This window comes from Canis lupus, chromosome 29 (genome assembly GCF_048164855.1).
Source record: "Canis lupus baileyi chromosome 29, mCanLup2.hap1, whole genome shotgun sequence".
Classification (NCBI taxonomy): domain Eukaryota; kingdom Metazoa; phylum Chordata; class Mammalia; order Carnivora; family Canidae; genus Canis; species Canis lupus.
The window spans coordinates 1,216,502-1,238,789 of record NC_132866.1 but is presented as its reverse complement, the minus strand read 5'-3'; the positions used below and the strand labels follow the sequence as shown (position 1 = coordinate 1,238,789).

At 52.7% G+C, this 22,288-nt stretch overlaps 1 protein-coding gene across 4 annotated transcripts in view; it reads left to right on the top strand.

Annotated features, from left to right (window-relative positions):
- The first annotated feature begins 10,040 nt into the window (after positions 1 to 10,040).
- The window catches only part of PPP2R2D (protein phosphatase 2 regulatory subunit Bdelta), a 48,546-nt gene continuing 36,298 nt past the window's right edge, over positions 10,041 to 22,288 (top strand). For 2 of the 4 annotated variants that reach the window (XR_012020370.1, XM_072804845.1), the window contains exons 1-2: positions 10,044 to 10,154; positions 10,239 to 10,331. Coding sequence is in view for 2 of the 4 variants with exons in the window: in XM_072804845.1 (XP_072660946.1) it covers positions 10,148 to 10,154; positions 10,239 to 10,331 (100 nt within the window). In the remaining 2 variants the exon portion in view is untranslated. Of the gene's footprint in view, positions 10,155 to 10,238; positions 10,332 to 10,908; positions 11,186 to 22,288 lie in introns of those variants that run through there. The other 2 variants (XM_072804843.1, XM_072804846.1) reach the window with 2 other exon arrangements.

Genomic DNA, 22,288 nt, shown 5'->3' with positions numbered 1-22,288 from the left:
GGGAGCCCGACGTGGGATTCGATCCCGGGTCTCCAGGATCGCGCCCTGGGCCAAAGGCAGGCGCCAAACCGCTGCGCCACCCAGGGATCCCTCTAAGTTACATTTTTAAAATAAATCCTACAAACAAGGCAGTGCTGTTTGTGGGGGTCCTTTAAGTGCCCCTAAGGACCTGTGTCTGGCCAGGACTCAGGGACACCCCTGCCCCGAGGGAGCCCCATGCCCACCAGGGGTCTTGAGGCCATGCAAGGTGGGCCTCCTGGCTGCCCCTGCAACAACTCTATGGGGTCCTCAGGACACCCCTACTTCAGACTCCCCTGACCTCCTTCCTTCCAGGGAACTTCTGGGGTGGTTAGCACCCACGTGGATGGCAGATTGGCACCAGACTCCATCCTCGGCAGGGGATGTGGTGTTCTCAGGACACTCAACCTCTGTCTTCATTGTTTTATAGGCTCCCTCATACTTTCTCTGTCTTGGATCTGGGGCGTCCTGCTTCCTTCTGGGGGGGGGCTGTTATTTGGAACCTAAAATTCAGGCACAGAGATGCTCAAGCCACTCAGGAGTCACTGCTTCTGGGTGGTTCTGTGGACAGTCAGGAAGTGTGTGTGTGTGTGTGTGTGTGTGTGTGTGTGTGTGTAAGGCCACAGGCATATTGACATGACTTACAGGTTTCCATTCAACTTCTATGGCTTATATTTGTATCTCTTGTGTCAAAAACATTCATTGTTATCAACACCCCCACGTGGCTCATTCTCTTTGTCCCACGAGGAGGCGCGGAGTTCCAGCTGTGCTCCCTGCAGGGTGACCAGGAGTGGCCTGGAGTGTCTTCCCAGAGGGCCACTGGGGAAGGCCCTGCCCCAACCCCCTGGAAGCCAGTAATGCCGGCTGTTCCCTTGCCCAGAAGGCCGTTCCTGGCGCTATGTCCAGGGGTCTCTCGGCAGAGGCTGTATTTCAAGAGCCACACCCTTGAAACCAGTGACCAGAGGACATGCTATGCCTCCCAAAGGCAGCCACGAGCACTGTCCACAGAGACCCGTGATGAAAGAGGTCCTGTGTCTGCTTTGCTACGATGGTTGGGCACAGGGCACAGGGCACAGGGCACAGGGCACAGGGCAGCTGTTAGGGACACACAGAGGAGCTGTTCGCCTCCACGCCAGGCCCGGTCCTCCAAGGCCCGCGGGTTCTAGAGCAACTCTGGCTAACACGTAGGCTGATGGTCATCTCTCCTCCGTTTCAGATGCAGGGACAAAGTGCTCTGAATTTGAATGTGCCCCACGCAGCCTCGTCACCCCAAGGGTCCCGTAAATGACCCCCCACCGGGGCGGGAGCTGGGGGCACTGACCGCAGGGCCTTCGTTCCAGGCCTGGGCCTCGGGGGCCTCCCGTCGCGGTGCCCAGCGCGGCCAGCAGAGGGCAGCAGCTGCCAGGGAACGCACCAGGCCCCGCTCCGCAGCCCTGCACCTGCCGCCCCCGATGGGAAGGGCTGGGCCCAGACCCGATTCCCGCCCCTGCAAAGCTCAAGGACTGAAACGAGTCACATGTGTTCAGACTCGCGTGACAGTTTTCCGAGCTGTGTCCCTCTCGTGGCCTCCTAAGCCCTGGTCCAGGCACAGCCGGGACGGCGGTTCCCATCTTTCGGGGAAGAAGAGCCAACCTGGGGCTGGGGACGCCGGGAGGTCCTCAGGCTGGGTGGGCAGCGGGGGCTGGGACCCTGCGATGAGTGCCCCCCGGTGCCCCGGCCGCAGCACCCACGCAGGCTGAGCACGGCCGCCACCAAGTCCCAACGCGGGGGCATCGCCTGGGACACCGTGCGGCCAGCGGTGGGCGCCCAGGAGCTGCCACCACGGGCTGCAGCCGCGCAGGACCCCCGCTGCCACCTGTTCTGATGGCTCAGGCCTGAGTTGCCCTCCCGGGGACTGAGCACCGGCCAACCTGGGGGGGACGGGGAAGGCCCCTTTGTGCACATCGTGCTTCGGCTGATTCTGGAACCGCACTGTGTGACTGTCGCCGTGAGGCCCCCGCATGGCCCCAAAACGGAGCGCTGGTGTAGTGGGTGCTTCGTGCGGGGGTCGCATCTCCGCAGCCGCACTGGTAACACAGGGGCTTGTCAGGACAGACCTGGTCGGCGACACACGACACACACAGAGGTGCGCGGCCTGGGCGAGGCCCGTGGGTCCATCAGGATGACACCCTCTCCCACGAGGAGGCGGGAAGACTCACACTGTCAAGGAGGCTTTGAAGCACAAAGACTTTTTTCAAGATGCAGAATCTCTACGTTGCTGAGACAAATGGGGGAAGATTTAACATTTATTGTGCATAATTTAAATTCAAATTGGCTCCCCGTGAAGGAGAATTAGCAGATATTCTGAACTGTGGGCCTTTTTGGTTCAGATCCTTTCGCTGACAGGAGAGGACCAAACTGCTTCCGAGCTGCCTTGATTTTTATGACTTAGAGGGAGAAAAAAACATATTGTGGAATATCGTGAAGCTAACATTTTTATTTTTGCAATGAAGTTATGCCCATCTGTGAATTATTTCTTTTAAAAAAAGAACACTTAAATCGGGTGAGTGTTTTCCCACTTTTAAATACCTGACTTAAAAATAAACACCAAGTGGTTGACAGTGATTAAAACCACAGAGAAATACACAGGAGCGGGGGAATGTGGACTTGGAGAGGAAGAGCCCACGGGCATGCGCAGATTTCTTGCCGTCCCCGCTGCTCAGGGCCCCGGAGCCCTCGGCCTCACTCTGCTGCTTCAGGACGCACAGGAGCCCGGAGGATTTCTGCTCAGGGCAGCGGTGGGAGGTCCCTCTGCCAACCCTGAGCCGGGACGTGGACGTGGAGGGGCCACGCAGGCCTGTGGGGAGTGCCAGGCACAGCCCGCTTCCCGCTCTGCCGCCCCCTCCCGCAGCAGGAACAGGAGAGGGAAGCGAGATCCTCCCCAGGTTCACCGGAGCTCAGGAGGACAGGAGGACGTGGTGGGCGGCAAATCCTACCCCAGCTGATCCTACCCCAGGGCTGATCCTACCCCAGGGCTCATCCTACCCCAGAGCTCATCCTACCCCAGTGCTGATCCTACCCAGGTGATCCTACCCCAGTGCTGATTCTACCTCAGGGCTGATCCTATCCAGGTGACCTACCCAGGTGATCCTACCCAGACTGATCCTACCCAGGTGATCCTACCCAGGTGATCCTACCCCAGAGCTTATCTGACCCAGTTCCCTGCCTCTGCTCATTGGAGTGCCCCAAACCCACCTGACATGAGAGGCACCGAGGCCATGAGAGTTAGTGACCACACAGGGAGGCAGGTGGGGTTGGGGAGCCAAAGATTCCAGATGAGCTGCTCAGATGCCCCCAGGAAGGGCCCATAGTTGGTAGCTCCCTCTGGTCAGCCGAGTTTCCAGAAGAGAGGCACTGACTGAGGTGGGCGGGCAGGGCCCCACAGGTCATCCCAACGAGGACTCCTCCACCCCTGGGCCCAACCAGGGCTGGACACACACCCGTCCAGCTTCCCACCGTCTCTCCCCAAGGGCCACAGCTCCAGAAACCCCTGCACTCCACCTCAGGGCCTCGGCCTTGGCTTTGCAGGGACCACGACCAGGCCCATCGGTTTCCTGTTGCTCATCATATTCAAGTCCAAACGTCTCAGCCTCACAGCAAAAGGGGTGGGTGTAAGCAGCACAGGCTCTCAGTGCAGCTGGAAGGGAGAAATGAGCAGACTGCTCACAGAGACGTGTCTCCTGGAGCACGAGAGGACAGCCAGGGAGTCACCAGAGACTGCTCCGGCTCTGCTGTCCACCCTCAGCCCCCATTAGAGCTTAGGGCCTGGAGGGGGCCCCTGGGACTGGGGTGCCTTTCACAGTGACCCATGGCCCTAGTTTGGTGACAGGGACCATGTGCCTGCGGCTCTGTCGCAGCCTGAGACCACTCAGAAGCAGGGGACTTGGCCGTGAGCCCTCCGGAGGACGCTCCTGACCTCTGACAGCCCTCCCTGCTCACAACACTCACAGCCAGAGAGAAGTGGAGAGAAGTTTCCTTTGGCTACCATAACAAATTGCCACGAACGTGATCACTTAGAACCTCACCGACGGGGCGCCTGCGGGGCTCAGTCGTGAAGCATCTGCCTTCAGCTCAGGTCGTGACCCGGGGTCCTGGGATCGAGTCCCGCATCGGGCTCCCTGCTCAGCGGCGAACCGGCTTCTCCCTCCCCTTCTGCTCCTGCTGTCTCTTGCTATCTCTGTGCTGTCTCTCTCAAATAAATAAACAAAACCCTTAAAATAAAAAATAAAAGCCACACCCATGAGATCTCCCACCTCTGGAGGCCGAAAGTCAGCCCTGGGCGGGTCAGCGGGCTCTGGGCTGAGGCCCTTGTGGCTGAGCGGCGCTGCCTGCCGGAGTGTCTGGGGAGGCAACGACTTCCAAGCCCCTTCAAGCAGCTGGCTGAATTCAGTTCCCGGGGCTTGCGGTAGCACCAGGGTCCCACCTGCCTGTGGGCTCTCAGCCGGGACTGCTCTTTGCTCTGGCAGGCTGCTTGCACTCCTTCTAGCATCTTCCATGTGGCCCCTGCCGGCAAGGGCCAATCACGTCCCTCACACACTCTGTCTCTGACTCCAGCTGGAGAATGCTCCCCGCTCTTTTAAGGGCTCGTGTGATTAGATTGAGCTCGCACAGATAATTTCGGGTAATCTCCCCACGGTGAAGTCTGGAACATCAACTACTCCTGCAGAGGCCTTTTCACCCTGTAATGTATGCGTCCTTTGTTTATTCCTCCCTTCCCTTCATCATTTGGAGAAAAATTCTGGGAAGAGTAGAGGAAAAGAATGGGATGTAGTTTAATGCATGGCCGAGCTCCAGCAGGAAGGAAGCAGCAGGTTATGGAGGCAGGGATGTTTATAGCAGCTTTATTCATAGTTTCCAAAACTTGGAAGTGACCAAAACGTCTTTCAGTAGGTGAATGGATAAATACACTGAGGTCCTTCCAGACCATGGAATATTATTAATGATAGGAAGAAGTGGAAAACCCTAAGTGCATGCTACTAAGCGAAAAAAACATTCTGGAAAGGGTAAAATTATGTAGACAGTAAACAGATCAATGTTTGCAGGGGTGAGAGGGGGAGAGGCCGAGGCCGAGCACAGGGGATGTTTAGGGCAGAGAAACTACTCCGTGTGATACCATCATGATAGACACATATCATACATTTGTCCAAACCCATGGAATGTACATGAAGAGTGAACCCTTACGGGCTTCGGGTATTAATGATGCGCCAACGCAGGTTCATTGTTGGTAAAACACACACCATTCTGACAAGTGCCGTCGACAGTGGGGGCGCTGCGCAGGTGCTGGGGCAAGGGGCATGTGGAAATCTCTGTACCTTCCTTCCCATTTTAGTGGTAAAACTGAAAAACCTAGGGGTGCCTGGGTGGCTCAGTCGGTTAAGGGTCTGCCTGGGTCCCGTACCAGGCCCGTCAGCTGGTGGGGAGGGCTCCCGCTCAGTGGGGAGCCTGCTTCTCCCTCTCCCTCTGACCCTCCTCTCTGCTCATGTTCTCTCTCTCTCTCAAATACATAATAAAATCTTTTTTTTTTTACATAAATAACATCTTTAAAAAAAATCGAAGCTACTTTAGGTTAAAAAAAAAAAAAAGGAGGAAAAGTCTGCCCTAAAAAAGGTAGATCTTTTTAAAAAAAAGAATCAGAGATGCAATTGCAGCCCTTGCACTGTCAACAACACAGCTGGGCATTGAATGAGGAGGGTGAGCGGCTGTGGGACATACTCACTGTGGCTTCCTCTGGCCACTCCCTCTAGCTCACTGGCCACCCCAGCAGCCCAGAGGGTGTGGACCGGGACTCCCTGCACTGAACAAGTCTCTAAATTCAGGTCTCTAAATCCAGCGCGTTGTAGAACAGAAGACTGTCCGCTCTGCTACTAGGGCACATCTGCGAGGACTCTGAGCTACCTACTGAATCTGAACTGGGAAACAATCCATTCAGTACCCGAAATGGTAGGTAGTCACTGAAATCCAAATAAATCAAAGACATTTTAACAAATAAAGATATTCAGGGGACACCTGGATGGCTCAGTGGTTGAGCATCTGCCTTCAGCTCAGGGCGTGACCCCGGGGCCTGGGATCGAGTCCCGCATCGGGCTCCCCGCAGGGAGCCTGCTTCTCCCTCTGCCTGTGTCTCTGCCTCTCTGTCTCTCATGAATAAATAAATAAAATCTTTAAAAAAAAATAAATGAAGGTATTCAGGAAAGAACAATGAACAGCGTACCTTCCTCTGTGATTTCTTTCAAACTATTAAGATATATAGTCCTCATTAGGCTTGGTGGAGAATTAGGGATATGTTAAGTTAGATTTAAACATCAATTTATTGAGACATCACTCCGTAAAATAAAACATATCAACTTTCAGAGTAAAGTTCGACGGCTCGTCCAGCAGCCATATACACCTGTGTAGCCAGCCATCCCTCTAACGAGATATGGAACATTTCCATCACCCCAGAAAGCTCCCTGGCTTTCTCCCACTCGATTCCTTCCCTATCCCACAGCCACGCTTGCCCCCACCACTGCAGAGCCAGCTGGCCTCTCCTAGAACTTCGGAGTTCCCCAGAGAAATCAGACTCAATTGAATACATGAGGATATATTAGGAGACTCATTTTGAGGAATGGGCTCACGTGATCGTGGGTGCTGGCAAGTGTGATATCTGCGTGGGAGGCCGAACGTTCAGGCAACAGTTGATGTCGCAGCCTTGAGGCAGGATTTCTTCCCCAGGAAACCTCAGTTATGTGTCTGTGCTGCCTTCAACTGACTGGACAAGGCCCACCCGTACTATGAAGGGTAATCTCTTAACCAAAGTCAACGGACTGTAGGTGTTAACCGCGTCTACAAAGTATTTTCATGGCAACATCTAGACTCACATTTCATTACATAACCGGGTACTCTACCCCGGTCAAGCTGACGTAAGACTATCGACCATGATAATAAAAGCAGAATTACACATCACGCATGACGTTGTCTGGCTCCTTTCATTCGGCGTGACATTTCTGAGGGTCACCCCTGTTTGGATCAGTACCTCATTCCTTTACTGAATCGTGTCTCTTGCATGAATACTAGAGTCTGATACGCACCAGGCATTTCACAACGTGGCCATGAGATCTAAAAATAATAAAACAAGAAAGTTGCCGGATGCCAAGTAGAATCCAGAGTAACTCACTGAGATATTTAAACTTCTTCAGATCACAGAAAGGCGTAGCTGCAAACCCCCGGCCGCTCAGCTGACGCATAGTGGGACACAAGGCAGCGTGCCACTGGTGGGACTATGGTACCGCTGCGTGGCTTCGGAGGCCTTTTTAATTCTAATCTAACGCAAACTAGTTAATCAAAGAACACAGCCTGACCTGCAGCCAATCGTCGTGCTGTCACTTGGAAGACCCGTCCGTCACACACATTAGAGCACCCGCACGTGAGGGAGCCCGATGGTTAACGGGCCTTCCGATGGCTCAGAGGCAGACGGGCTAAATCTGTAGGAAGGGAGACGACGGCCCCGTGTCTCCGCTCCTCGTCACAGCAGTGTCGTCACTGCCTGCAACCGTTCTCCTCTCACTGTCTCCGAAACTCTCCCACGACAGGCTGGCACCGTGCGCTCCACAGCAGCTGCTCTTGCGCAGCTGTCCAGGGCCACTGTGACGCGGCAATGCCACGACCACGTGGCCCACGCTCAGTTCACCACGCAGCGTTTGGGAGCCAGCTGCTCCCGTCCTGGCTTCCCCAGGCTTGGGACTCCGTGTGCTTCCGAGCTCATGGTTACTCCTCCCCAGCCTCCCTCCGGGGTCTGCCCGGGTCCTCTTCTCCACCCGCCCTCCCTTCCGGGCTGAGCTGGCCCAGTCTCTCCAAATGCTCTCATCCTCTGTACCTCCAGGCCCCAACTTCCCTGTATGTGCCAGACTTTTCTACGCAACTGCCTTTGCAACCGCTCTGCAAGTTGACAACCAACCTCTGCCCCTGCTCAGCTGCTCCTCCTGCAGCCCTTCCCACCTCTGTGCCCGGAACCTCTCCTACCAGGTGCTCAGCCCTCCGGGGCACAGCCACCCCCGATTCCCTCCTTTCTCTCCCACGGCAGCTACCTCGTCTGTAAATCCCAGGGGCTCTGCTCTCCAGATGCTCATCTCCGAAATCTGACCTGGTCTCACCCCCACCAGCACCTCCATAAGCACCCGACTCTCATCCCTTTGCCTGGATGACCCAACGACCTCTCAGCAGGCTCCCTGACCTCAACCTTGGGCCCCTACTGAGCCTAATCTCAGCAAAGCAGCCACAGTGGCCCTAAGGCCTGAGTCAGCGCCAGGGTCCTCCACCCACAGCCCCTTGGCCTCCTGTTCTGCAGGGAGCCCAGCCTTCTGCACATGCCCCTCGGCTTGCTCCCTCATCTCCGCCGTCTTCTCCCACCACCTACGGCTACGCTCCATTCCCTCCTTCCTGCTTCATTTTTCTATCCAGCCCCTTCTGACTTACTACATATTTGGGGGCTTTCCTCCATTATCGTCAGTACCCGAGGTGTACACTTTGTTCGCTCTGCGTGCCGACAGACCCTGCAGACGGGAACTGACCAGTGAGAGGTGTTTGCGGAGAGGACAACTGTCCCTACTTGGCAACGACCATCTAGCGGTGTGACACGGTCACGGCCGGATTCACCGTCACTGAACCAGTTATGAGCTCAGGTCCATGAGCCCACGAATAATAGCCCCTCCAGATGCCGCAGAAAAGATATGCACGAAAAGAGGGTGGGTCACAGCTGCACGGAGCCACCGGACGTCCCCCCAGGGCTGTACCTGGGGCTCAAGGCGCCTCTGAACTGACCACTCCGTAGAGCACGTGAGCTCTGGGCGGGGCTGCCCGGTGTGGGGGGGCACGGGATTCCCGGGGTCTCAGCGCTGCAGGATTTACAGTCCCGCCCGCAGCGGGAGCGCCCGGGAGACGCGCCCAGGTGCGGCGGGGGGGCCAGATGCGGCGGGAGCCCAGGTGCGGCGGGGGGGGCCAGGTGTGGCGGGGGCGCCAGGTGCGGCGGGGGGGCCAGATGCGGCGGGGAGCCCAGGTGCGGCGGGGGGGGGGGTAGGTGCGGCGGGGGCGCCAGGTGCGGCGGGGGACTCAGCTGCGGCGGGGGGGGCCAGGTGCGGCGGGGTGGCCAGGTGCGGCGGGGGCGCCCAGGTGCGGCGGGGACCGCCAGGTGCGGCGGGGGCGGCCAGGTGAGGCGGGGGCGCCCAGGTGCGGCGGGGGACCCAGGTGCGGCGGGGAGGCCAGATGCGGCGGGGGGGGCAGGTTCGGCGGGGGGGGGCCAGGTGCGGCGGGGGCGCCCAGGTCGGCGGGGGTGCCCAGGTGCGGCGGGGGTGCCCAGGTGCGGCGAGGGCGCCCAGGTGCGGCGGGGTGGCCAGGTGCGGCGGGGGCGCCCAGGTTAGGCGGGGGGACCAGATGCGGAGGGGCGGGGCCAGGTGCGGCGGGGTGGCCAGGTGCGGCGGGGGCGCCCAGGCCGGAGCCGACGAGCGCCCGCATTGGCTGCCCTGCCCGTGGACCGCGCTGCCATTGGCCGCGGCCGTCTGGGGGCGGGCCCGGCTCGCGCGGGGGACCGCGGCCGCCTCGAGCCCTCCCCGGACCCGGAGGGAGGCGGGCTGCGAGCCGCAGCTTCGCCGCGGGGGGCCAAGGGCGCGCCCACCCGGGGCCCCGCAGCCGCGCGCCCTGGACGCCCCCTTCCGGCTCGGGCCCGGGGGGCGGGGCTCGGGCCCGGGGGGCGGGGCTCGGGCCCGGGGGGCGGGGCCCGGCGGCAGGAGGCTCGCGCAGGCGCGGTCGGCGCTCCCCAGCCCCCGGCAGCCCCCGCGGCCGCGCCCCGCCCCGCCCACGCAGGGGAGCCTCCCGGCGGCCCCGCCCCGTCCGCGCCTGCGGAGGAGGCGGAGGGGGATGACGTCATCGAGCGGGGCGACGGGCATTGGGCGCCATTTTGAAAAGGGAAAAAAAAAATCCCTCCCCGGCAGCCGCGGCGGCGGCGGCGGCGGCGCGGCGGCGGCCGGGCTGAGGTGCTCGGGCGGCAGCAGCGCGGCGGCCGCCTCCTTCGTGCGCCGCCGCCTCGGCGCCGGTCCGTCCGCCCGCCCGCCCGCCGGCCATGGCAGGTGAGGGGCCCGCGCGGGGCGGGGCGGGGCGGGGGTCCCGGGCGGGGGCGGCGCGGGGCCCTGACGCGCCCGGTGTGTCCGCAGGAGCCGGAGGCGGCGGCTGCCCCGCGGGCGGCAACGACTTGCAGTGGTGCTTCTCGCAGGTCAAGGGGGCCATCGACGAGGACGTGGCCGAAGGTGAGGCCGCGCACCTGGCGGGGGGCGGGGCGGGGCGGGGCGGGGCTCCCGGGGGGCGGGGCGGGGTCACGACCTCCCGGGTCCCCCTGCCCGGCGGGCGCGGGGGGGCGCGGGGCTCGGGCCCTGGGCGGGCGGCGGCGGCGCGCTGGTGTTCGGGCGCCAAGGTCACGGGGGTCCTCGGGCGGCTGCGGTCCCGGGGGCGGGGCCCTTGGGCGGGCTCGGGGCGCCGGGCCTGCGGGGGGCGGGGGGCGGGGGGCGGGGGGCGGGGGGCCGGGCCCGGGACGCAGGGACCGCCCTGCCCGCGCGCACCTGCCGCCGCTCCCGCCTCCCGCCTCCCGCCTGCCCCCTCCCGGGCCGGGCTCTGCGGGCGGGCGGCGCCCGGAGCAGGAACAGGCCGGGCTGCACCTCCGGGAGGGCGTAAAGATGTATATACGGTTTGAGCTGGGAAAGTAGGTGGTTTTATGTAACTGGAAAAAAAAAACTTATACCCATTTTAAGCACATTACTTTTTTGTGTCTTCCCCGTGCCAGAGGGGTGACGCTTCAACTGTAGCTCAACATTGTTTTTTTTTTACCAGGAGTAAAGCGACCCTCGTTCGCTCGTTTCCGGCCCAAGGCCCATCTCCGTGGCCGATTTCCCTTTTCCTAAAAAAAACTGGTTGACAAACTGAATGAATCAACAGTGAAATGTAACCGACGTGGCGTGTCTTCCGCGCGATGTTGCACTTTGAAAATGGTCTTAGAAAATCTTCACTGAGCTAAGCCGAGCGGAACTTTGTGCCAATGTTGAACCCGAGCTTCCAGGACAGTCAGGAGTGGCTCTAGAGGTTTGCGGTTGCAGCTTAGCCTCTTACTGTAAGATTTCTTTGTGGCAATTCCGCGGGTGTCCTTTGCTCCATGTGTTCTCTGAGTTTCCCTTGTCACCCACGTCGGCCTCGGTCATCAGTCAGGGGAACACATCCAGGGCGTCGTTCTGAGAGTCGTGGCGGCGTCTGTTGTATGGTTGCTGCGAAAGTCAGTGTCCACGCAGACAAGGCTGTGGACCGGGAGAGTGAAGGAGCTGGGGCGCACTCAGCAGCGACGGAGAAACGTTGACAGGAGACGAGGAAGGTTGGGTCATTGCAAGGAGGTTGCGGTTGCCCCAATACCTGGCTGCAGGACCCTGTAGTACCCTGTATTTGTTGAGATTCACAGCATGTGCCGTGTTTGTCCTGGCCTGAGCTCTACTCGGAAGAGCCCCTGTTACCCGGCGCTTCCCATGACAACAGCTGGGGCCAGGCTGCATCAGGCAGTTCAGGGCTCAGGGCTGGAGGGGTGCAGTGCACAGAGACATCTCGTCTCCTTGTTGTTTCTGGGGACTCGAATCATAACTCCTGAAGGAAGTATGTACTGTGTACAATTTGATGGCTTTTTTTTTTTTTTTTAAGATTTTACTCATATATTCATGAGAGAGGCAGAGACACAGGCAGAGGGAGAAGCAGGCTCCATGCAGGGAGCCCAACATGGGACTCGATCCCGGGTCTCCAGGATCACGCCCTGGGCCGAAGGTGGCACTAAACCGCTGAGCCACCCCAGGGATCTCCAATTTGATGGCTTTCATTTAAAACAGCAGGGTTTTGTTTCAGCATGGGCCAGGTCAGCGGAGCGCCGTCAGGGATTTCTCACCTGCTGCCAGTAGGAGTAGAGCTGGGCTCAGCGGGAAACTGGTGCTTTTCCTGCTGATGGCAGGATGCGGGAGTGACAGTCACTACTTCCCCTGCAGTTAGCTGCCTGTGTGTGTAGTCATTCCACCCAGCAGGTGGAATAGGTGAGTACAAACCACGGGGAGGCTTCCAAAAGGAAGTGAGAAGAGAAGTGGTTTGTTAGCGTGTGTCTCCGGACCTTGTGCTCTAGGCAGTGAGCGTTGTGCAGAAGCGGTTAGGTGTTTGTGCAGATTTCCAGGTGTGGTACCGGGCCCCAGGCCCTACAACCTTCTTGGGCCACGTCCACTGGACAGACGCCTTTTGCAGATGTCACACGATGCTGCAGTCCTCTGCCAGTCTGTCCCCACGCATACCTTGTAGAGGACCTGGCCAGTGAACATTGAATGCTCCACACACGGCTCCCAGGTACAGCCCCAGGAGTGGGGGGGGGACTGTTCTTCCCAGTTCTGGAAGCAGAAGCCAAGGCACAGAGGGCAGTTAACTTGGTCAGCAGCCTCTGTCCCAGCAGAGCCACGGTTTGAAGCCAGGCCAGCTGGCCCTAAAGCCCGTGCATGCTGGACTGCTTCATGACCGGCTGTGGCCGGTGCTGCTGCAGCCCTCACTGGGACGTGGATGGCCGCCTTGGGACGGCTCTCTCAAAAGCTCAGAAGAGCACTCACCAGCTGGAATTGTAGGAAATGGCTTCTGAAAGCAAATGAAAATGAGATGCCTTGAGAGGAAGTGCCTGTCCTAGTGTTGGAAGGTGAGAATGAGGGTTAAAACCTGGCCGCCAGAGAGCAGGTGTCTTGGAGACGATCTGATGGGAAGAGCCGGAAACCCCTGTGTACTCGGCAGACGATGCAGTAGTTTTTCCTTCGAGTTACTTTAGCACGATTGTAGACACCTTCTTGCAGGGAGCTCTGGGTCCTGCTGCCTTTGCACATTGATTGCTTTTCCAGAGAAGCAGTGGGGAAGGCTGGAGGAGGGCTTTGTAACCAGCCATGACCTGGTTTTCTATAGCTTTTTGTATAGCTTGATGGCAGCTGGTTCATCTTTGGTAATTGTACCTGTCTTGACTTTTTACTTGATGGTTTTGTTTTAATCCATTTCTTAATCCATGATTTGGTCTATGGTCTTGAATTGGATGTTAATCTTTTTCTAAAGAAATAGTACTAAACACCAAAGGTTCGTCTGTAACTGAAGCTTAGGTCTGGAGAGTTGTATAAATCCTGTGGGTATCTCCATGATGTGATATGGCCTTTCTAAAGGGGATTATGTAGATATATTATGAGAGGAAAACATTTAAGTTGGGGAAGGGAAACAAAAATTAAGGGCACTTGGATATCAATACCAGGACGGTGCTGTGTTTCATGGAATGTGAGCTACATATGATTTCACGATATTAACACGTGGGAACCTGTGCTCCCGAGAATCCATGAAATCCAGTATTTATGAATGTAAAACTTTTCAGTCATAGTTATTATTTTAGAATATTGTGATTTTTTTCTGAATATAGAAAATGAGCATTCAGTATTTATCGTTTGTTTTTTTTAAGTTGTGATGGGACATGGTGTCTGGTTATTTGAAGAATTCCTAACCTGATAAGTTGTCTGCATTCCATGGTAGGATTCCCATTTAATATTTATATTTATGCCATTGAAAAAGTCCTTCAGGAAAGCATCTCATGGGGGGAAGCCATCAAACAAGAAAATGATCTAGTAACGTTCTTGCTATTTAACTTAAGGGAGAGCTTCATGGGGGGATTGTGCCAGTAGGAAATCAGATGTGTGTGGTTCTCTTAAGATTAAGGCATTTAACACACTTAGGAGCCCGGCTACATTGTGATGCTTCTGAAATCAGGCTGCATGTTCAAGAAGCTGGACTGATCTTAGTTATGTCATCAGATGTAAGTGTAAGATACATGGTGATACTAAGTCATACTCCTCAATTTTTTTTTATTCCTTGATTTTAAGAGTCTTGTTTTGATGGGAAGTTCTGGTTTTAGGTCCTGTCTGCCATCTATTGGGTGTGAAGGCCCGTTCTAAACCTCAGCTCACTTATCTAGAAATTAACATCAAAAGATTTTCGTCAAGATTAAACAGTCTGCAGTGCTTTTGTTACTTGTAAAGTGTTGTTTGAGCGTTAGGTACAACTGTTAATTAATTCTTATGTGTTTTAAGGTGTTTGGGTTTGATTGTAACTATATTATAGACCTAAAAAAAAAGCAGCTTCTTGGTTTTTCCTGATTTCTCCCCAGTCTCTTCACTCCCGGTCCCTTCGATTAGGCCTGACCTCTTGGCTTTTCCATTATTACTCAGTGCTCCTTTCTTGCTCGTGTTTATTGTCCATATTCCTTGATCTTTGCTCATATTTCTTTCCCAACTGAGAACATCCTTTGTGTTTCCTGCCTGCCTTCCCCACCTTACCAGTCCTTCTCACGGTCCACTTTCTTTATGATTCACTGCTCAGCCACTCTTAACACCTTAGGTTCTTAGCGTGTGACCTTTCCCTTTACATAGCTATCCTGATGTTTAGCCCTAGGCCCTATCATTGTTTCTCAGGTTCAGACACGGGTTACACTTGTCTCAGCTTGGTACTCAGATACGGAAAGGCATTTGGTGCAGATCCCATTTCAACCCTCTTACTAGCTTTGTGGTAACCTGACAGGTTACTTATCTTCTGGATTTTCATCTGTATGGCCAGCGTACTAGGCCCTGTGGCCATTACGGGTTCTTGGAAGATTGCACAGAAATGCAGGGAAAGCTCTGGCAAACAGGCACACAGTAACTGATAACTGTGGAAATGTTATCCTGAGAGTCCACAAAGAACTTACCCTGTGTTGTCGCTCCCAGGAGCCAAGTTAAGAAAATGAAGGGTGTTACAGGGGCCAGCTCTCAGCTTAGTTCATCTGAAAATTCACAACAGTGTCCTGCAGGGCCACTGGTGTGGATGTTAGAAGAGAGAAACCTGGTTCCTGCCTCAAGAAGCCCTTTGTTGAGGCAGACAGGTCATTGCACCATCCTGAGAGCAGAGCAAGTAGAGGGAACATGCCTGAAGTACCCAGTACACACACTTGGGTGGAGAGTGAAGGGGAGGGGATCAGGATGTGGGAAGGGAAGAAAGGGAAGAGGAAAAGAATGTTCCAGATGGAGAAGGCTCAGAGAGAGGAGATTGGAGAGAATGTTGTACATCCTGGGAAACTAGAGTGCTGGTCAGGTCTGTGCAGAGAGGGGAGTGGCCATGCAGAGGGGCAGAAACGAGGGCCTGGCCTAGGAGTGCTGAGTAACAACCTTGAGCACCCTGCTGAGGACTTGCAGTTGTATCTGGAAGTGATGGTGATCGCAGCCTGTAAGCTAACAGAAGCGTGACATCAGCTTTACCTTCTTTCGGGAGGTCACTCTGGCTGTGGGAGAATGGTTGGTAATGGGGTAAGAATGGAGGCCAGTGAGAAGTTCCTGCAGTAATAAAAGCTAGAAATGTGAGCTTACTCTAAATTAGAGTCTGCAGAATTTTTTTTTTTTTTTTTTTTGGAAAGGGCTAAATAGTAAATATTTTAGACTGCAGGCCAGGCTGTTTCTGTTGCAACTACTGAGTTTGCCTGTGTAGCAGGAAAGCAGCCACAGACCCCACAGAATGAAGGGAAATGGCAGTGGGCCCATGTTGCTGGTAAAACAGCAGAGGCAGGATTTCACCCTCAAGTCGTCCTTTGCCAGCCTCTGTGCTGAACCAGTGGTTCTCCAAGCCTTTGGTTCCAGGAGAATCAGAGTTTGTGTGGGTTCTGACAATATTTGCTACATTTGAATTGAGTTCAGAAGAACTGAAAATATTTATTTCACTTTAAAATAATAATGGGTCGGGACGCCTGAGTGGCTCAGCGGTTGAGCGTCTGCCTTCTGCTCAAGGCGTGATCTTGGGATCTGGGATCAAGGATCCCACGTCTGGCTCCTTGTAGGGAGCCTGCTTCTCCCTCTGCCTGTGTCCTCTCTCTGTGTCTCTCATGAATAAAGACATAAAATCTTTAAAAAATAATAATAATGGGTCTATTATATGTGACTGTAACATCTTTAATGAAAAACAACTTTCCCAAAACAAAAGATTTCATGAGAAGGCATTGTTTTATACTTTGTAAACCCTAAGTATAGGATTTAATAGAAGACATAGGAAGTATACAGGATTTTTAGATTCTCTGCTTCTGTGTTCAGTCTGTTGAAATTGTTTTAATCGTAATATAAATGTGATCTCAAATTTTCTTCATGTATGTAGTTAGAAAATGGAAGAATGAATTAATAGCCTTTTCACGTAATTCTGGATATTCCTTAATACTACAACAGAACTATGCACATCATGGTTTCTTCAAGTTCACTTATGCTTTAGAACCTATCATTGAACTTTTTATTCCCTGTTATATTAAAATCCATTATTTCTACCTTGTACTTTTTTTTTTAAGATTTTATTTATTTATTTATGAGAGACACAGAGAGAGGCAGAGACACGAGCAGAAGGAGAAGCAGGCTCCCTGCGGGGAGCCTGAGGTGGGACTGGATCCCGGGACCCCAGGATCACGTCCTGAGCTGCAGGCGGTGCTAAACCGCTGAGCAACCCCCCCCCCCCCCCCCCGGGGCTGCCCTCTACCTTGTACTTTGAATGGATCTCTTGCTCATGTGCATAATTTGGTCATTTGGAGGAAGTATGCCAAATATTGGTACACAAGGTTGTTTAGATCTTTGAAATGTTGGTACATTTCATTATAGAAAATAAAATCATATTTGTCAATGTCACAACTGATCTCAGAAAAGTCATCAAGCAGAGAAGCTGTCAAAGTACCGGAAATAGATACAAGTTACAAGTTTTCTGAAATTTAAATTTCCTCTTGAAAGTGTGGATATTAACATTGGCAACAAATGTCTCATTTTTTGTGAAGTGAGAGGCTCCCTTTGTTCATTTTCAGGAAACTTCCCTACCAGATACCCAGGTCTAAATAACCATAGTTGGTGAGTTGTTCTTTCAAGTGAAAATGGCATTCTGTGAGAAGCACAACTAGTTCAGCTTGTGGCACAGAAAATCATGCATGTGCTTTTCCTTGAGACACCGCTCCCTATATTGGAACTGGAGCAGATTGATTTATGCAAAGTTCCATTTGTGGTCCATTTCACCACAAAGAATATTAAAAAACTCCTACCAAAGGGTTGGGATTGAGTAAAATTAAGGAGTTCGACTGTGTATCAAGGCCATTCGTAGGTAAGACTGGCTTGCTCGCTTTCGCTCCCCTGCATGTGTGCGCAGTCCGCCTCCCACCGAAGCAAGCGCAGGCGCCAGCAGCTTCCGTCGCCCTTGTTTTTGGTCATCTGTGCAGATGGCAACACATTTTATTTTGATCTCAGGGACCTCTGGAAGGTTCCTGGGGATGTCCCCCCTCCAGGGATCCACAGAGCAACATTTTGAAAACTGCTGCTTTAAAGCGAGCTATAAGCATTAGGAATATCAGGGCAGATTTCAAGATTAACTGTCCTCTCTCATCTTTACTGGATTTTATTGTTTTTGCATCAGTATAAAAGCAGAGCGTTCAATATTTAAAGAAAATCTAATGATGTGGATGTGTAAAGAGTAAAAGTGGAATTTCCTCTTCACTGCTGTCCAGGAATCCTCCCCAGAGGTAACTACTCTTAATGGTGTGTGTGTATTTTTAGACCATTTCCTACACATTTATTTGTTTCTATTTTAAAACTCAGTTTGTACATAAGCAGTTTTTAAAATTTTTCACAAAATGTGAATTCTGATAAAAATATTGTTTTTGTGACTTCTTTGCATTCTTAGTATGTACTTTAAGATCTTACAGCGATCCAGGCTTTCTGCTGAAATGTATATACTTCATTTGTTGCAGCAACCCCTTGAGATATAAGTGCTACTGTTGCCTTTGTTTTATAAATGAGAAAACTGACTCTTGGGAATATTAAGTCCCTTTGCCCACTTTGCTCACAGAGCTAGTGGGTGCTAGAGTCAGGATCCATCCAGTCCAGGTGTTCTGTGTCCAAAACCCATACTTAAATATTTTTAACCATGCTGTCCTGTTGCATAGCTCTATTTGGTCCCTTTTGATGGCTGCATATTGTTTCCTTGTACAGATTATCTCATCTGTTTAACTATTCTCAGTGGTTTCCAGTTTTTGCTGTTACTAAAGATGCCGCAGTAAATAGTCTGGCTCCTCATGTGCCCATGCAGGCATTTTCTGTGGTTAGATTCCTAGGAATGGACACATTGGCAAAGCCCATCGTTTATGTCTTGATGCTGCCAAATTGCCCTCCCAAAGACGATGCCAACTTATACTTTCCCCAGAACTTCTTACCCCATTCACTGACTTAGGGATGTCATTCTTTTTCATGTTAGCTGCCTTCATTGCAAATCTAATGCTGCAGTAATTCATGTTTCTTTATAAGTTAGCAATGAAGATTTTTTTAGATTTGTTTCTTCTGTGAATTGTTAGATCATATTGTTTATCCCTTTTTCTGCTGAGCCTTTTAAAAATCAATTTTTAAAAGCTCTTTATACATTATAAATATTAATCTATAAATATTTTTATTATAAACCTTGAATTTTAATTCTTTTGACCCTCCCCCCACCCCCCCATTCATATACTCTCCTACCCAGAGTTCAGTTATGGCTGCTAAACATGTGTCTTTTACATGGGGATTTTTTGTTGCTATTGCTGCTGTTGGAAATTAATGGAAGTCAGATCCATGTGTGGGTCAGTGATGGTTTAGAAGGGGAACGATAGGTGGGGCAGGAAGGGTGGAGTTCAGAGCTCCACGGCAGGGACCAACCCTGAAAACAGAAATCCTGGTCAGGGCTTTGGGCTCAGTGTGGAATGAACTGTGGCCTGTGTGATCTCCATCAGAAAACTATACCTAAAATAGAGATGCAGTTGTATGAATGTACATTTATCTTTTTCTATACTTTGCACAATACCATGTACAACTTTGTCCCCTTGGACGTGTTTTAATGAATTGTGAGTTCTCAGTGAGTCCTCATACTTGCCCCAAAGGTAGCAAGTTCCAGACAAGAATTAGGAAATTTGGGGTGAAAAAAGCAGATGAAAGCTCTTCATCTTTAATCTTACCTATAGGCGTGTAATTCATTTTTTTAAAACGGATAAGTAAAAGTTAATATAAATCACCAAAGAAATGTCATTAATCAGCGAGGAAATTTTAATTAAGGTAGTAACGAAGTTTTACTTTTGTTTCACATTTCTGGAAGGAGTATCTCTATGCTCCTTTTCTGGAGGGCAGTTTAGCGTGTATCTGTTAAACGGAAAGCCAGGCTGCAACCCCATGATTCCACTTGCACAAGTGTCTGAACACTGCAGGAGCGTGTGTTTACAGAGCTGTGCACTGCAGCGATCAAACATCTGGAAAAACTTCAATGCCTGAAGTAGTAAAGTGATTAAAAGCATTATGGTACACCCATGTTGTGCATTAAAGGGGTCGGAAAACAGCATGTGACGCAGGGAGTTAAAAACAGCAGCCTCTGGCAGAGCAGCACTCGGTGTAAAACGGATTGTCGTGAATGCGTAGGTGTGGAGGTGACCTACCCAGCGGTACTTGGTGGGTGCCTGTGGAGAGCAAGGGCTCCCATGTACACCCACAAACGGCGTCAGCCTTTACACCGTACACTTCCGTATTGTGACACCTTTCACACCAGCGGTGCATCGTGTTCCGTGATGGTAAGGAGAAAAGGGCCATTAAGAAAAGGAAAAGACTAGCTTTCTAAGAACTGAATGCGGGAGAGTTCCCTCACTGCTGCTCCGGAGCACCTGCCGTCCCGGCGGCCTGTCACTCCCTAAACACAGTCACTGGCTTCTCATAGTTCTGCTCCTGGCATCTCCCATGACAAAACAGGTATCTGTAAAAGCTTACCCACTCAAAAGCACTAGTATCATTAACTAGATTTCAAACAGAGCAAAACAATAACCCAGCTAATAATTATTGGAAGGTGGGGGGGGTGGGGGCTTCAGTGCCTCTTGTGCGTCACTGCGCTCTTCAGCACACCTGACTTCATAAAACGGCCGGGGCTGCGTCTAGCTTTGCTTCTGCCCTTTGCAGTAAACCGTCTGCCTGCATGTTTTTCTTTGTTTTGTTTTGTTTTGTTTTAAGATTTTGTTTATTCATGAGAGACACACAGAGAGAGACCTCGGCAGAGGGAGAAGCAGGCTCCCTGCAAGGAGCCCGATATGGGACTCGATCCTGGGATCACGCCCTGAGCCGGAGGCAGGCGCTCAACTGCTGAGCCACCCACGCATCCATGCCTGCATGTTCTAAAGAAATGTCATGATAGCATTGTTTTAAGGATACACCTTACATGTAGAGAAAGGTTTTTTTTTTAAGATTTTATTTATTCATGAGAGACAGAGAGAGAGGCAGAGACACAGGCAGAGGAAGAGGCAGGCTCTGTGCAGGCTCGACGCAGGACTCGATCCCCAGACCGGATCATGCTCTGAGCTGAAAGCAGATGCTCAACTGCTGAGCCACTTGGGTGTCCCTGTAGGAGAAATATATCAAATCTTCGGACTAAACTGTTTGCCACTTCATGTTTTGATAAACTCTAAGTTTCCTTTAAACAAAGTAATAATCTGCATATTACTGACATGATACGATAATAATAAACAGTCATGTTCTCAATATCTGGTCTTATTTGCTTCAGATTTTTTTAAGAAGTAAAAGTTAGAGTTCACGTTGAAGTTCTTTTCATTAATCCCCAGTTCCAGTGCTAGCACCTCTCTGTTGCCCGATGAGCTGGGGAGACCCCAGGCCGTGGGACCTCGTCCCAGCCTGCCCCAAAGGACTTGCCAGAGGTTCCTGGTCTTGTCCTGAGAAGTTTAAGGATGGACGCAGCAGGGCAGCCAAGCGGGAGAGCCACCCGGGCAGGAAAGTCCGCTAAAGGGAGAGCCCGCTCTGGAGATGGGAGCTCCCTGCGAGAGACCGGAGCTCTAGGGAGACAGGGTGCTGTGTGACTTGACGGTTGGCTTTCTGTCTTTTATGGACAGTTGTTACCTAGGGGGAGAAGTGTTCGTCACTTGGGGGCGCGGATTCCTTGGAAGGGGGTTTGTACCTTTTCTTCCTAGTTTGGTCAGGGGTCCCGTCCTGACACCCACCGTCTTGGGCCCGTCTGGCTTGATCCAGCTTGGAGAAGTGCGGTCTCCCAGGACAGAGTACCCCGTTAGAACCTGACGGCCTGCCTGCGTCCCCTTCCCTCACCAGCTGCAGCTCGGCCATGAAATGGCATCTGGACTACCCCGACCTGGGAACTGGTACCAGAGCGGACGCACCGTTCCCCTTTCACAGCTTTTCTTCAGGCGAAGGCTGCCCGCCTCCACCCCACTGCTCCTGCTGCTCGTCCAGCTCTCCTCAGACCTCAGGGATCCGATGGAGCGTTAGAGGGCGCGTTTCTTAGGTTTTGACTTTATGGTACCGGAAAGGATGTGTGTGTCCCGTATTGAAGGCATTGGAAATGTCTGAGAGCCCTGGGAGGAGTGGGGGTTACCAAGTATTCTTGCCCTGCTTTGCCGCAGAGCCGGGGGAAGTTGAGGTGTGCAGCCGTGATCACAACTGGGAATTTGTGAGGCCGAGAGAGTTGAACCATTCTCAGTTAATGTTCACTGAGGAATAGTGGAATTCAGTAGTCAAAGGAAGGATTGACTTTGATTTATGAAATTAACCGCTTAGGGACTTTCGGTGTACTCTTTAAAATAGCTTCAGGGAAAAGTATGCATCAATAGGTAAAATAGTAATGTAAATTGTTGCTTTAGAAATCCCTATTAGCTGTGGGGTTGCTGGCCATGAGGGCCTGTGGTGTCCTGGTGGAGGGCCGGCTGGCTTGCCACTGCCTCGAGACTGGCTTCTGGGGTAGCATCTTTTCATTTCATTTGACCTAGAGAAAAATACAGAACGCTCAGGCTAATGTGGCTTTGGACTTTGCTTTTGTGGACTGGGATTTTTTTTTTTTTTTTTTTTTAAGATTTTATCTGAGAGCGTGAGCATGAACAGGGGAGGGGGAGAGACAGAAGGAGAGGAAGAAGTAGACTCCCTGGTGACCAGGGAGCCGGATTACAGGGCTGGATTCCAGGAGCAGAAGGCAGACACTTCACCAACCGAGCCCCCCAGGCACCCCGAGGACTGGGACTTTGTTTTTCAATGAAAGCTCTATCTGATTGCTATGTTAATATTTTAAGCTTATTTTATTTATTTATTTATTTATTTATTTATTTATTTATTTATTTATTTAT